Source organism: Squalius cephalus (genome assembly GCF_949319135.1).
Source record: "Squalius cephalus genome assembly, chromosome: 9".
Taxonomy (NCBI): Eukaryota; Metazoa; Chordata; class Actinopteri; order Cypriniformes; family Leuciscidae; genus Squalius; species Squalius cephalus.
In genome coordinates this window covers 5,248,009-5,264,934 of record NC_137130.1, presented here as the reverse complement: position 1 = coordinate 5,264,934, position 16,926 = coordinate 5,248,009, and the positions used below count along the sequence as shown (strand labels likewise).

The 16,926-nt window shown below is 37.0% G+C and overlaps 1 protein-coding gene across 2 annotated transcripts in view; it reads right to left on the bottom strand.

The window, feature by feature from the left end:
• The window catches only part of cers6 (ceramide synthase 6), a 50,247-nt gene that overhangs the window by 10,067 nt on the left and 23,254 nt on the right, over positions 1-16,926 (bottom strand). For both annotated transcript variants that reach the window (XM_079880344.1, XM_079880345.1), the window contains exons 4-7: positions 14,417-14,474; positions 10,754-10,804; positions 8,929-9,021; positions 3,107-3,235 (exon numbers count right to left, since the gene is read on the bottom strand). In XM_079880344.1, the coding sequence (XP_079736470.1) occupies positions 3,107-3,235; positions 8,929-9,021; positions 10,754-10,804; positions 14,417-14,474 (331 nt within the window). The remainder of the gene's footprint in view (positions 1-3,106; positions 3,236-8,928; positions 9,022-10,753; positions 10,805-14,416; positions 14,475-16,926) is intronic.

Sequence of the window (16,926 nt, the reverse complement as noted above, 5' to 3'; positions counted from 1 at the left end):
ATATAGTTCAGATGTTTTGCAATGCGACCTTCTGTCTGAATAGTCATATCAGAATTCATGCGACGTTTGCGTCATTCTAGAGGAACATTCGTCACAACTCTGAGCTCATGGGAATCACATTTTACATAACCGACGTAATCAAGACAGTTTCGAAAGGTAGTCAGTGGAGGACAGTGATGTGTCAGAACTCATAAGTATTACAGTGACAGCTCTACAAGCAAAACATGAGGGCTCATTTCATAAATATTTAAAAACTCTGCTCTCTTTTTTCGCATCCTCGTCTTTGTTTTTAATATTATCTGCGCATAAATTCGCTGGCTTCGACGGCAGATCACACTATAAATAAACGCGTAATCTCTTAATGTTCTCTGTGTTTGCTTCCGTGTGCTGCATGACGCCTTTTTATTGTTTTTTTGCGCATGTGGGTCAGTTATAATAATAATAAAAATAATAATAATTTGTTACATTTATATAGCGCTTTTCTCTGCACTCAAAGCGCTTTACATATGGAAGGGGGGAATCTCCTCAACCACCACCAATGTGCAGAATCCACCTGGAAGATGCGACGGCCGCCATATTGTGCCAGAACGCCCACCACACACCAGCTTACTGGTGGAGAAGAGACAGAGTGATGAAGCCAATCAGTATATAGGGATGATTAGGAGGACATGATGGACAGAGGCCACTGGGCAAATTTGGCCAGGATGCCGGGGTTACACCCCTACTCTTTTTCCGAAGGACATCGTGGGATTTTTAATGAAAACAGAGAGTCAGGACCTCGGATTAACATCTCATCTGAAGGATGAGGATGGTCCAGTTCAGGACCATGATCTGTTTGCACTGGAATCTGATATTGGCCACATTTAAAACAACAATGTGAATAGCTATACAAAAAAAATGGATCTGAGTGTAAGACTGGAAAAACTGGAAGAGAGGGCAACTCTCTGAGAGAACAGGAAATTAACATTTGAACTCACTCTTGTGCACCATTCGAGATGCAAGTCTCACCTCAGAATCATCCTAATCTACATCTCTTTCCCTCTTCCCCATTCCTTCTCTCTCATGCTGAGATCACCAAAATTCACCCAATAATCTATATGGTTTAATGTGAATAATTATCATACAGTATTACACAAATGGCATCCTGCTCCCAAAAGGTGTAAACTCTGAATGCAAATTCCCACTGTTAGCAAATGTTTTCATGTGAAAGAAGTTTCCGTCTATATAAAGAAATGCAACATGAGGCTCAGGGTGATTTGTAACTCAAATTAGCCGTGATGCTGAGTCTATGCAAAACACTTCGCATCATGTATTTTATAATGTCAGGTTTGCATCCTCTCTCTTTATTCCAGAGCATTTGATGTTTTCATTATCTTTGAACTGATTATGAAATTGGCATGATACATTTTTCTGACATAATAAATGGTTACATTTGATTTTATTCCGAATGACTCTGAAATTGTTTTCCCAAGTAGATTAAACGGATTCGTATGTTACCGCAAGTCTGCGTCAGATTAGTGACGACTAATATTTGGCACTAATTCAAGTGTACGTGTTTTGCAAAGACAAGAAGTAAATTTCCATTTAGAACAGTAAATGCTGCTTGACCAACCTAAATCTGGATGTGTCTTACCTCTGTTTTAATTTAATGTTACTTTAGATAAGTGTACATGGGAAACCACGGCATGGCCAATCCAAAGCTATTTTAAGACAAGTAAAGTTGGTTGACTTATATCTGTAGTAGTGGCCATACCTCTATTGAAGTAAACGTTACTTTAATTTCAAGTGTGATTGTGATAATGAGACCCACGTTAAACAAGACGCGAGGACCTCTGAGCGACACAGCTTCCTAATATAAATGGGTAAAATATAAGTAAAGAGTTAAATAGAACAATCAAATGTATTGTTAAACTATTATATAACTGACCAATAACCAATTGGCAATCTAACTTAAATTCGAGGTTGTGATAAAATGTAGTCAGATATAAAATGGTGTCAGATAAAAGCTTAAATGGAATTAAATTACTTTGCCACACGGGAAGACAGTAACACGCAGAGACCTTCACCCGTTCTGGCGGAAACCCGCATTTGGACCAATAAACGGGCTTACAATGAGCAATAAATCGGAATTGAGCACTAAGGCTTGCGGTGTGAACGTAGCCTAAGTGGTCCAGTTTGACATGCCGTATAAGTTCTGGGGGTTTATGATAGGGTTTGGTGAAGAAGAAAAAAACAAATCGAAATGTAATATATTATTTCACAAAAATCCTGACCTTGGCCGTTGGTCTTGTGTGCACAGCTATGCGCATTTCATGTCACGTAATGTGTATTTATTCATCTTGATTTGTCACAACTTGTGTGCTTTTTCAGGGTGAGTCGGAGTGAACTGTGCCACTAATAGAGTCTCTTGAACACAGACACACACAGAAGACCAACGGCCAAGCTCAGGATCTTCAATTCATAATGCATTAAATTTGGGTTTGTTTTTCACCAAAGCCTATCCTAAACCCCCAGAACACTTGGAATATACGACACGTTTCGTATCGGACAATTCTGTGATACTTTTGCATCTTTTTGAGCTTGATGTTGGTCACTATTCACTGCCATTAAATGGATGAGCGTGAGCAGGACATTTAAAAAAAACATAATTTTGTGGTCCAAAAAAAGAAAGAAGGACATATGGCATTAGAACAACAGCAGGGTGAGTAAATTATGACTTCATTTTCATTCTAAGGTGACCTATCCCTTAGAAAATAGCACATGACTCATACTGACCACATTTATAGTACTTTATGGTTATTTATTTGTACTATTTGTGATTTTCCCAGAAGAAAAATTGTCAAGCAAGTTTGGAACAACATGAGCTTGTAAACAGTGAATTTTATTTATTTTTTTGAGCGGACTATGCTTTTAAAATGATCTCTCCCTATCACGTAGACCTGCCAAAAAACTTTCCAACAATAACATTTGAATCTGTAACTTTAAAATTAAAACTTTATTTACCAAGGAATTCCTGTTGCTGTAGGTGATGCCATAGATACTAATAATAATGGGCATAGAATTGTGTCTTTGTTCTGTGGTTTTAATGTATGTAATAGGAAATCACCTCCAGCAGAACGTCGGCAGCGTCGTGCAGGCACATGACAAGCGTTCCCACTCGAGCCATGTTATTCACATATGAGAATGTGATCAGAGAGATGGTGGCCACATGATGCAGGAACATCAGTAGAAAGTCCTGCAGGAAGTCACATAGAACGTGTAAATGTTTATGCACTGTAAACCTAGAAGGCAAACTTTGGGTCATTCCTAATATGCAGTACATTTTCCAGTCTTCATCATACATGTCTAAATACACTTCATAAAACATTAAACTCACAATTTGTTGGAAGTTGATGGAAGTCAAATTAGTTACTTTTTTAATCATAATATCACAATTAATTGAACATAAAAGTGAATAACTTTTTATTTAATTAATTAAATTTATTAACAAATATTCCAGCTGTTTCTTCATTAGTTTAATTGATTTGTTTAAAAAAAAATTAAAGAAAAAAAATCATATTCATTTCATGTTGGCCCCCTCATCATGAAAGTGCTTACTGCCGATTGCTGAACTCTGACTGAGCAATGGTTGACTATCAATAGCTCTTCATTTTCAATGTGTTAAGTCATTTGATTCATTTTCTGGCCATTGTGTAAATCAAGTTAGTATTAAAATTGTTCATTTGTCTGAGCTTGCCCACAGATATTTCTGAAAGTTTGTTATACCCTTTTATGTAAATACTGTTTTTAAATTAAATTTCAAAAAATTAAATACAGATTAATGTGTAAGACTGGAAAAACTGAAAGAGAGGGCAACTCGCTGAGAGAACAGGAAACTAACATTTGAACTCACTCTTGTGCACCATTCGAGATGCAAGTCTCACCTCAGAATCATCCTAATCTACATCTCTTTCCCTCTTCCCCCATTCCTTCTCCCTCATGCTGAGATCACCAAAATTCACCCAAGAATCTATATGGTTTAATGTGAATAATTATCATACATTATTACACATGTTTGGTATCATTTGAAATGTCTCAGTGCGACTGGTACAAAGGTCTTATTCCCAAAGAAGTAAACCAACAGGTATTTAAGAGTTTAGAGATAACTGGCACACAGAGGAGGGTGTGTCTTCCAGGCAAACGGCATCCTGCTCCCAAAAGGTGTAAACTCTGAATGCAAATTCCCATTATTAGCAAATGTTTTCATGTGAAAGAAGTTTCCGTCTATATAAAGAAATGCAACATGAGGCTCAGGGTGATTTGTAACTCAAATTAGCCGTGATACTGAGTCTATGCAAAACACTTCGCATCATGTATTTTATAATGTCACGTTTGCATCTTCTCTCTTTATTCTAGAACATTTGATGTTTTGTATTTATTATCTTTGAACTGATTATGAAATTGGCATGATACATTTACCTGACATAATAAATTGTAAACATTTGATTTTATTCCGATTGACTCTGAAATTGTTTTCCCAAGTAGATTAAACGGATTCGTATGTTACCGCAAGTCTGCGTCAGATTAGTGACGACTAATATTTGGCACTAATTCAAGTGTACGTGTTTTGCAAAGACAAGAAGTGAATTTCCGTTTAGAACAGTAAATGCTGCTTGACCAACCTAAATCTGGATGTGTCTTACCTCTGTTTTAATTTAATGTTACTTTAGATAAGTGTACGTGGGAAACCATGGCATGGCCAATCCAAAGCTATTTTAAGACAAGTAAAGTTGGTTGACTTATATCTGTAGTAGTGGCCATACCTCTACTGAAGTAAATATTACTTTAATTTCAAGTGTATACAATCACGGGGGCTATACCAAAGTATCTTTGATTGTGTAAGCGTGAATGCGACCAATCTCAGGTATATAGCAATTACCTCTGTTTAGTGACCGAAGCTGCCGAGATTGTGATCATGAGACCCACGTTAAACAAGGTGTGAGAAACTCTGAGCGACATAGCTTCCTAATATGAATGGGTAAAATAAAAGTTAAGAGTTAAATAGAACAATCAAATGTATTGCTAAACTATTATATAACTGACCAATAACCAATTGGCAATATAACTTAAATTTGAGGTTGTGATAAAATGAAGTCAGATATAAAATGGAGTCAGATAAAAGCTTAAATGGAATTAAATTACTTTGCCACGCGGAAAGACAGTAACACGCAGAGACCTTCACCCGTTCTGGCGGAAACCCCCATTTGGACCAATAAACGGGCTTACAAATGCTTAAAATTAAAGTTACAAAACTTATGCACACAAGAGCAGAGTGATTTTTCTCTCTGTATTTTGTTCTTTGATTAACAGGACAGACGGCAGCAGGTTTATTAGGCTGCTGTCACTTTAAGAGCTAATGTACGGATCCAATACTGTTACACAACGTGTTTTCACAACTATTTACATTGCAAAACTGACTGTATTTATATGAATACAAGGCAAGACGGGCATTTTGACATAATTTATTATGTATTTGTGTGTTTGTGTAGTGAGAGCGCACTATTCCTCCTTGAAACCCTCGAAAACGAGTTGGTTCATCTCAAGGGGTTAATCCTAATAAATACAATTCTCTATTCAACCGAAGCAAATGTGTAAGTGAGTGAGGGGAGGCAGGTTTGTGTCAATTCGGAGAGAAGAGAGAGCTAGAACACGCAGCTGGTATCGGTGTATCGTTACTACAGAAAAGGAGTATCGGAACCTTTTCAGATATTTAGGCTAAGTATTGTATAAAATATTGATATTTTTAACAACACTAATTGACAGCATCGCAACTACCATTTTCATGCCCCAGAAAGGTAGTAAAGACATCATTAAAGTAATCCATGAGACTCCAGTGGATTAACCTCAATTTTATGAAGCAACGCGAGTGCTTTGTTAAAACATAAAAACATAATTTACCACTTTATTTATAAAATATTAATCTCCAACGCACGTTCATGAAAGCGCCATGCCGCATGAGTTTTGTGTTGACGCGAGAGCAGACGTTGTTGTGTGAACGTGCATTGGGAAATTAATATTTTGTAAATATTAATCTTGTCCTGTGAAAACTTACGGCACTTTAAAACCTGTTAAATTTGTGATATCAACTTACAGTATACAGAACACAGCTTGTCTAGACATATGGCTTTGATTTTCTAGTACTTTTTTTCAGTTTTGTCTTTTGAAGTGCTTTCTGTATTCTGTATTTTTGTTTTCTAAAGCATTCATGAATTACAAACATTTAAGTTTAGATCTATGCTCAAAAAGGGGGGTGAGAGTCCAAAATGTACTGCAGAACAGGAATGACTAATTCAAGACTTTATTCACAACTTGTTCAACAAGAAATCTTAAAATTAAGCAGCTTCATTCTGAAACAGTGTCCTCACACTCTAATCTCTCAGAGGAAATCCTGTTGAAGAAAGCTGTTAAGAGGCCAGGTGTTGCATGCTCCCCTGCGGCATCGTGGGATTGAACTGACTCAGCCGAGCAGGTTGATGAAGATGAAGATGAGGAGGAAGTGCAGTGGGGCGAAAAACAGAATGGAAGCATGCCAAACGAAGAGAAGGAGCACACACTGGTGCAGGCGGGAATGGGGCAGAGGACGTCCTCAATGTGGGCTGAATTGTGGGCATGGAAAAAACTGAAAGGAAAGAGCAAAAGAAACAAAAACAAGATTTGCATTTTCTGAAGGAAAGAGCAAGGTATGCAAGGCAGCAAAAGGATCGAATTTGAGTCTTAGGTTGTATGTACAGTAGTTTTTTTACTGTTACAATATGTCTGGTTCACTATATTTGTGGGGACTCTGCATAGAACAAATTGTATATTGTTCTCTCCCCTTACACTAACCCAACCCCTAAACATACCCATTACAGAAAACTTTCTGCATTTTTACATTTTCAAAAAAACTCATTCTGTATGATTTTATAAGCTTGTTTCCTCATGGGGACCTCAATTTAGGTCCACTCGGAGCCACGAGTCCCCATGAGTCTCTGTGCATTGTGCATGTCAAGTCCCCACTGGGATAGAAACACACACAAACACAGACAGCGTGTGTTAAGCAGTCCAAACTAAATGAATTGCAGAAGTTTGAAATGAAGAGTTAGCTGTTTCCACCAAACCCTAAGCAGTATGTGCTGCCTTGCAAACACTGTAAAAACAGAAAAACATGCCAACAATGAGCAGAGAAATGAGAGCGAGTGAGTGCATGAGTCTGACACTGAGGGGTTGTAAAGGAAAGAAGAGAAAGAAAATATATAAAGCACAGACTGCAAGTGCTAACTGCGGTTTCAAGAAGTCTTTGAGAGAAACCGTCCACCTGTTCAAACACACAGGCTGAGCATCTCTTGCGTTACACCACAAACCCGATACGGCAGCTGCGGAAGAGCTCTTTCACATTATTAACACACGATGATTACAGAGCCTGTGGATCTCAATGAAGCTCTGAGACTGCTAAAGGCAGACTGGATTTTAGTTGTTTACATTTGCATTCATTTACATGACATTTGTTTAAGACTTGCGTTGTGTCCCAACCAGGTGTCAAGTCATTTGCCTGTCCACAATGAAAGCACATATGATGTGTGGCATGGCGCAATAACAGCCAAACAGAAGATGTTTATATAAATGTTAATCTAGAATTATGTGAGGATTTTGGACCAATGATTTCATGGTGGACGAGGCAACAAGAAACAAAGACCATACGACAGATAGAATGTCTAATCGAAGCTATTAGAAAAAAACTGAAAAAACGCAGATTTACGTGGAAGCTTTTACTGTTCGTTGCTTTATTATAAAATCATTCTACATGCAAATGTACAACAATTTCCCAGAATGTTCCTATGAGTGATTTATAAATGGTCCATGTGCAGAAAAAAGGTTCCTGACTTTAGATTCGGAGCATTTATTTAGTTAGTTGGTTAGTTAGTGTTCAAAAGATTGTTTTAAAAAAACTTTTTTCAAAAGAAGTCTCTTCTGTTCATCTATTTATTTGATACCCGAAATACAGTAAAACATTGTGAAATATTATTCAAATTTAAAATATCTACATTTTTTTTTAAATATTCTAAAATGTCATTTATTCCTGTGATGCATCATGCAAAAGCATCATTACTCCAGTCTTCAGTCACATGATCCTTCAGAAATCATTCTAATATGTTGATTTGCTGCTCAAGATTAATATCAATGTTGAAAACAGTTGTGCTGCTTAAAATGTTTGGTTCTTTGATGAATAGAAAGTAAAAAGAACAGCATTTATTTGAAATTCAATTTTTTTTATATTATACTTTTTAATATTATGACACAATTTAATGCAGTTTTACTGACACCAAACTTTTGAATGGTAGTGTCTTTATTTATTTATAGTGCTTAATATGCCTGAGTAGTAGAGATAGATCAATATATATATATATATATTCTTTAGCAATATTCACAATTATTTACTTGGTCCTTTATAATCAAAATGCCAAAGCTGAAAATAAATTTGCAACAATTTAGATTGCAAAACAATATGTGAAGCAGAACTGCAATGGATCAGATAAATTATTTATCAGGCACCCACCGACTTACAGTATTCAGCTGAAAAACTGCAATTTTAACACGTAACAACACATTCACAAAGAAACTTAACTCAACTTGGTGTATGAATGAGGATCATGCATACTGAGCATAAATATGTATTTTTAAACCCTAGGATGAATATTAGAACACAGAATGAATATTAAACACTGCAAGCTTAATCTGAAATGAAGTGGCAGCAGTTATTAGTGGTCATGCTTGAATGTTGAAAAGGAAGTTTTGCCTGTGCACAGCAGAGGAAGCCAGACCCGCACGTCTCTGCTAATAAACCCAGCGCGAGCCATTCTCACGAGAAACTCAAACCACTGAAGCAGACACGTCTAACCAAACCTCACGTACCTTTCTTCTGATGTCCGTGAACTGCGAGAAGAGCAGCGACAGATAGAAGGACAGCTCCAGTATGTAGTAGTAGTGCAAATCCACGGTTAACGGCTACAAAAGTCATACACAACATCGTCAATGCAACACAAGACCACATTTGCAGTGGCCCTAATGAGGATTTTGACACATCACAGCAGGGATTCCCAAACCTTTTTTGTCAGGTGAAAAATATTCAAATTTTAACAACACATAAGCATATTGGTTAATGGTCACATGACATGCAGGTAAATAAAATATTTAATATTTAAACAAAAATACATTTCATTTTAATTTTAAATACATTTACATTTTTATTTAATAAAAAAAAAAAAAAAATCTTTTAAAATAATGTAATTTTGATATGTTATGATTTAATTAATAATGAGCTTTAATAGGGGTTTGTGAACCCTAGTTTGGCATTAAAAATGTAACAATCACATTATTTGATTATATTTGACTACAATGTTAAAGGGTTAATTCACCCAAAAATGATAATTTTGTCATTAATTACTCACCCTCATGCCGTTCCAAACCCGTAAGACTTTTGTTCATCTTCAGAACACAAATGAAGGTAATTTTAATGAAATCTGAGAGATTTCTGTCCCTTCATTGACAGCTACGCGACTAACACTTTCAAGCTCCAGAAAGGTAATAAAGACATCATGAAAGTAAACCATGTGACTCCAGGGGTTTAACCTCAATTTTATGAAGATTAATATTTTGTAAATAAAGTGGCAAATTATGTTAGTTTTTTTTCCACAAAAAAAGTCGCTCATGTTGCTTAATGTCTTTATTACCTTTCTGAAGCTTGAAAGTGGTAGTTGCGTAGCTGTCCATTGAGGGACAGAAATCTCTCAGATCTTCATCAAAAAGATCTTCATTTGTGTTCCGAAGATGAACGAAAGTCTCATGGATTTGAAACGAGATGAGGGTGTGTAATTAATTAACAGAATTATTGCTTTTGGGTGAACTAACCCTTTCATTGTCTTGCCAGGCTAAATGGTTAGTAACTTTTAAAGGGATCTTAGGCCTTGTTTAGACCTGGTATTAAGATGTGTTTTGGTCGATCCGATAATAAGTGGACGACACTAAATAGAGGTGTAAACGGGGTCTAAAACGTTTTGAGCTTGTCCACTTTCAACCACTTCCAGAGGTAGTCGAAAACGCATTCGACCGGATTGCTTTCGTAGTGTAAACGCACATGTGGTGGAACGAGTCCGAACAGCCACAAAAGACGGTCTACTCTCCGCCTACTGGCCTAATGCGTGAACATTATGGGAAGCGCGCTAGCCAGACGGGATTTAAACTTTGTTGGACGAAGATTCAAGTTTGGTTTGAAGATGAAAAACATACCAAGCACAATGTTCTCTCACCATTCCTGATTTCTAACACTCACTCACAGCGTTCGGCTTGTCTTGCGGCTGTCAGAGCAGAAACTAAAGCTGATGCTCTCCGTATGTTTTCCGTGTCTCCTTTTGTGTTCATATGTAAATTGCGCACACAAAGACCCTCCCCTCGAAGAAATCTGGACATAAGTGGTTGAAAGTGGATATAAGAGACGGATTAAAACACCAGGTGTAAACTGGAATCCCTAGTCTACTTGTGAGCCGATCGACCAAAACGCATCTTAATATCAGGGAACAGATTCAGAGAAGGTGGAATATGGTCATAAAAAAATAATGACTGTTTTGTCTAAAAAAAACAACAACTTTACATAGCTGGTAGATCTCAAGAGAAATAAGTATGATAGTGTGACCAAACCCTTTAATAATTATGATTGATATAACAAACAGTATAAGTGTACCTGATAGGGGTAATTGTACCAGCACTCTCGGGTGTTCCACAGCCACGGGGTCTTTAAAATCAAACAGAGAGACAAATGTTCTCCAGAGCTTTTTACGAAAGACACAAGATCATTTCTTTTGAAAGAGCTTTTGAATTCTGCTGTTTACATCAAAGCATAGAAAAGACTGAAAATACAGTCATTATCCTCAATGCAACATAATTGAAATGCTTTGAATTCACTTTTTCCCTCCTCGATAAACCACATCATTATGTAGGAAAGTTAAAAGCCTGCTATGGTGAAACCGATGATTTCCTGTGAGATCTGCTGTTGTGTTTTGAGAATGCTGACAATATGATCCGATCTAATCCAACTCTTGTCTAATTAGCTACTGTATATCACAGCATCTTTCTCAAAGGCCACATACAAGAATAAGACAACCAAAGGCTGCGGCTCCAAACTAGCATCACTCTGGAGGCATCACTTAAATGTGCTAACATCATTGTATGCTCTTTATACTAGTTAAACTATATACTCAACAGTGAATTCTCACCAGGGCAAGTAGAATCAAGTACTTTAGGCCTGGTTTCACAAACAGGGCTTAGATTAAGCCAGGATTAGGCCTTAGTTCAATTAGGACATTTAAGTAGCTTTTATAAATGTGCCTTAGAAAAAAAACATTACTGATGTGAATCTTGAAACAAAACAATGGCAGATTTTAAGAAATGTCAGTGCAAGTTGCTATCAGTTAAAGTATTAGTTCACCTTCAAATAAAAATTTCCTGATAATTTATTCACCCCCATGTCATCCAAGATGTCCATGTCTTTCTTTCTTCAGTCGAAAAGAAATTAAGGTTTTTGAGGAAAACATTCCAGGATTTTTCTCCATATAATGGACTTTAATGGCAACCAACGGTTTGAAGGTCCTAATGTCAGTCTCAATGCAGCTTCAAAGGCTTGACACGATCTCAGCCGAGAAATAAGGGTCTTATCTAGCGAAACGATCGGTCATTTTCTGCCGTGACCTTTCCAACGTGATGACGTAATGCGTGGCGCATCTCAGAGACAGTACAAGATGGGCATTTGTGGTTAAAAAGTATATAATTTTTATTTTTTTGACAAAATGACAGATCGTTTCGCCAGATAAGACCCTTATTTCTCAGCTGGGATCGTGTCAAGCCTTTGAAGCTGCTTTGAGAATGACATTTGAACCTTCAAACCGTTGGTTGCCATTGAAGTCCATTATATGGAGAAAATTCCTGGAATGTTTTCTTCAAAAACCTTAATTTCTTTTCGACTGAAGAAAGAAAGACATGGACATCTTGGATGACATGGGGGTGAGTAAATTATCAGGAAATTTTTATTTGCAGGTGAACTACTCCTTTAAGACAGCTCAAACATGCATAATAGTCTGGGACTAGACTTAAGCCTTGTCTGTGAAACCAGAGGTGTATGTTTTTATTCTGTGTAAAATCTATTCAGCACTAACACTATTTTGTTGTGATTCAGCTAGTTTGTTTGGTTCAAGGGTTCAAAATCCTCACTGAGAACTTATTTGTGATGGACAAATCCCTCAAAACCATGATATTCAGATCATGCATATTATAACAGTTTTACTGTTTCATTTCCTGTGGTTAGAGGAATGGGCCAAACCTCTAGGGATGTGCACACCCTGGATGGCGGGAAATGCTCATTTTAACTAATTTAGCAAATATCAGTTGTGCAAATGGAAATATTTGTTTTCTCTTGCCTGTAGGTTGTATGTATTGATTTTTTTCAAACTCTTTGACTTAACTATCATTGAGGGAACTTGCTGAAATGCATAGAGAGAAGAGTTAGTTTTACAGAAAATGGTAGGCGGGAAAATTGTGCATTTAAGAGAGTTCAGAAGTGAGGCAGGGGGAACAGAGATTGTTTTAGAGAATGCAAAGGTTGTTAATGCTGTTTGAGCATGAGAAACTTCGGTCTCCAACAGTTAGAGAGAGAAGTTGGTGCTAGTTTTAGTACCTCAACAGTGCTAGTTTTTAGACTGTTTTTGTACCCTTTTTGTTGTAATTTTTGCTCTTATCCCCTGTTGTATGGACATTTTGTACTTCCTTGCCCTTAAAGTATTAAACTTCTTTTGGAACGACCTTTAAACAGATGCCTGGTGTGATTCTCCTTGTGACCGTTCGGGTCTTTATCACATTATTTCAATATGCAGAAAATAAATAATGGAAAACACTTCCAGAACCACAGCTGGCGAAAAGGTCGATGGTCACGGTTGTGTCCACTTTTGCATAATTGTAAAATGGAAAGGGAGTTACAGATACACTCTGCTTGGTTGCTCCATTTCTCCATAACCTACTCTTCTTAATTAGGATAAAAGAAACAGGTGAATCTGTTCTTCAATATCTGCTCAACAGTTCTTCACCCAGGATGAGCTGTGGTCTGTATTGGGTTTATGTCAGCCCAGTTGCCTGGTACTATTAATAACACCAGCAGGAGAAACCCGTCCCATCTGCAGTAAATGAACTCATTCAGTAGAAGGCTTTGCCATGCAAGTTCAAGCTGTTCACCTTTAGCCTAGTTTCTACAAAGACACACAGCATTACCTATCCTGTATCTATGTATTTATAAAATATATATATTATAGATGTGTTAAAATAATCAAAAGTCATGCAAATAATGCTTTATCCATTCCCCATTTAAAGGAACAGTTAGTTTAAAATGCCTTTATTTGTTTACTTTCCATATCTATCTATCTATCTATCTATCTATCTATCTATCTATCTATCTATCTATCTATCTATCTATCTATCTATCTATCTATCTATCTATCTATCTATCTATCTATCTATCTATCATAAATCATAAGGCATCATCCATCCATCATTTTTTATATATATGTATAATTTAATATTATATATAGCCTATATATATATATATATATATATATATATACATATACATAAGCTTGTTAATTTGTTAGTCTTTTTGCGGCATCTCCATAAACTCCATATCCCAATGCATTTTGCAGCACTGATGCTAAGCTTTAACTCCATTTGCGATGTATTGTGCAGCTCTAGTTTGGAACAACATGAGGGTGAGTAAATAATGGCAGTATCTTTATTTCTGTGTGAACTTTCCTTTAATTGCTTCATTGAAGAGTCAAAGAAGGGGCCAGCTCTGCCAAACATGTTTGCTTGGAGGGAAATAATCTGCATTATGGATAGACTGATGAATTATGAATAGATTTATGAGAGGAAGGGCAGAGAGAGAAAGAGAGTTTATGGATGCTGTCTCTCGTCGCACAGTACGACGCAACAAATAAAAATCAAAATCAAGTCAAAGCTGACATCTCTCTAACTTCATCTTGTCTGCATGTTCGCTCCACAAAAAACCCCAAGAGATGATGAAAAGCAGTACGAAGAATAACTCTGCATGTGTGCGGCATTTGACAGTCGTGATACCATGACTACAAAATAAGTAAATAAAAAAACTGTGACACTCCATCTATTTGATAATGCTGTTAAAAAAGACAACGCTTCTCTGCTCGACAACATCCTGTCAACAACTCTGAGTGTTTTATGGAAACAATAAGACTGAGGGCAAACCAAAATAGTGGATGTATCAACATGTCATTCATAAAAGATTTACTGCTTCACATTGACCATCAATTTTTCAGTCATACAGATTGTTTACCTTCTTCAGGAACCGCACGCCATAAGTAAATATGTACAGGTAAAACGTGAATCTCCACCTGTGAAGAAAACAAACAGAACGGTACATTCAGAAACATGTTGTTAATATTTTATTTTGCATTATCACTGCATCAAAAGGTAATTTATAAAGCAGAAGCGTCATCCGTCCAGAGAAGGGGGGAGGTGAACACAGCGATCAGGTTAACCCCACTCCAGGGGCTGAAGTACTTCAAAAATAATTAGGAATTCAATGTGCAAGATGTCCTATTTCTTACATCCTTCTGTTACCGTGACAACATTTCACAGCACATCATCCACAACAAAAGCAATGCTGGAGACAGAACGCTGACCTGGGCTGATATAACATCATATTTCAGCCGTTCCCTCCACAATTACCCCCAGGTGCAATTAGAGGCAGCGTTTGATAAAATTAATATTTTATTCTGCAAGGATGCATTAAATTGATCAAAAGTGACATTAAAGATATTAATAAGGTTAGAAAAGATTTGTATTTCAAACAAATTCTGTTATTTTGAACTTTCTTTTTTATCAGAATATCCTTGGGGGAAAAAATGCATCACGATTTCCACAAAAATATTAAAGGGCACCTAATATGCAAAATGAACAGTGTCTCAAAATGAGTCGTTCACATTTCCTATCACAATGTAACAAGCCCCGACCCCGACTGGCAGCAGAATCGAATAAGCTTAGCTCCTCCCCTAAGAGAGCTGCACACAGTCTGCCATGTTTATCTCCTCACTGTAACGGCTAGCGGAAAAACAAGAATGTCTCAGCTACGTGATAAACAATCAGAATGTTCTGTTGTTGGCTGTGTCAATGAACACAGAACGCGTTTTTCAGTTCCACCGCGCTACTTTTCCATTGCTTTTCTATGTAAACGCACTAGATTGAGACCGTTGAGCTCGCATCTCACATCTTTACAGCACGAAAAGGTGTTCCAAAATGTTAATGACAGCAGCTCATTTACATTTAAAGATACACACACGAAAACAGCGTTTTTTTGCATCTACCCAAAAAGGGGCATTTTGGGCATGGTATAATAAATGACGTGTGGGATATTTTGAGCTGAAACTTCACAGATTAGTGGACACCAATGATTTATTAGATCTTGTAAAAGGGACATAATAGGTCACCTTTAAGCACAACTGTTTTCAACATTGATAATTATAAGAAATGTTTCTTGAGCATCAACTCAGCATATTAGAATGATTTCTGAAGGATCATGTGACACTGAAGACTGGAGTAATGATGCTGAAAATTCAGCTTTACTATCAAAAGAATTAAATTACATTTTAAAAAATACATTCAAATAGAAAACAGTTATTTGAAATTGTAATCATATTTCATAAAATTACCATTTACTGTGTTTTCAGTCAAATAAATGCAACCTTGATGAACACATACAAGCATCCAGCATTAAGCAAACAGAATTAAACAGAAACAGAATTTATACCTCATATGCCATAATTTGATTAATATCAATATTCCTATAATGAATGAAACAGAAACAGAATGAATACCTCAAATGCCATAATTTGATTAATATCAATATTCCTATAATTAAAGGTGCATTAAGCAACTTTTCATGTTAAAGGACAAGTTCGGTATTTTACACTTAAAGCCCTGTTTACAGATCGTTTCTGATGAAATAGAACGGTTGAGATAAAAATGTGGACACATGCTGCTGTCCCGAGAATTTTAGGTTTATTTCGCTTCTCCCCCCCCACCTACACAATGGCAGCCTATGGGCACTGGAACAATCCTTCATAAAACGCATGAAACTTTCGTTTACAAAGACGTGAAACTCACCGAGTGGTCAGGGGTGTTCACTGATATGCTCACACAAAAATCGCTGCAAAAGATGCTTTCCAACAGGTTTTATCGTAGTTTTTGTCTCCTCCATTGACTTGAATTGGATGGGCTGTGTGCGGTACGGTATTACTCCGCCGCTTCTTCTTCTGCTTCTTCTGTGTATTCAATGAAATGCCAGTGGTTTGCTTGTAATTGGCAAAGGTGCATTATCGCCACCAACTGGGCTGGAGTGTCTATTATTCAAGCTCTCAACGGAAGAATCTACGGGTGTGAGACGTTTGGAAAAATAGGTCCACAGTTTTACAACGAATGGTAAAACACCTGTTGGAAAGCATCTTTTGCAGCGATTTTTGTGTGAGCATATCAGTGAACACCCCTGACCACTCGGTGAGTTTCACGTCTTTGTAAACGAAAGTTTAATGCGTTTTATGAAGGATTGTTCCAGTGCACATAGGCTGCCATTGTGTAGGTGGGGGGGAAAGCGAAATAAACCTAAAATTCTCGGGACAGCAGCATGTGTCCACATTTTTATCTCAACCGTTCTATTTCATCAGAAACGATCTGTAAACAGGGCTTTAAGTGTAAAATACCGAACTTGTCCTTTAAAAATACTCGTTTTTCTAACCCATACATGCTTAAACAATAATTGCCTGATGGGCTGAATGAGCCCTTCTATGA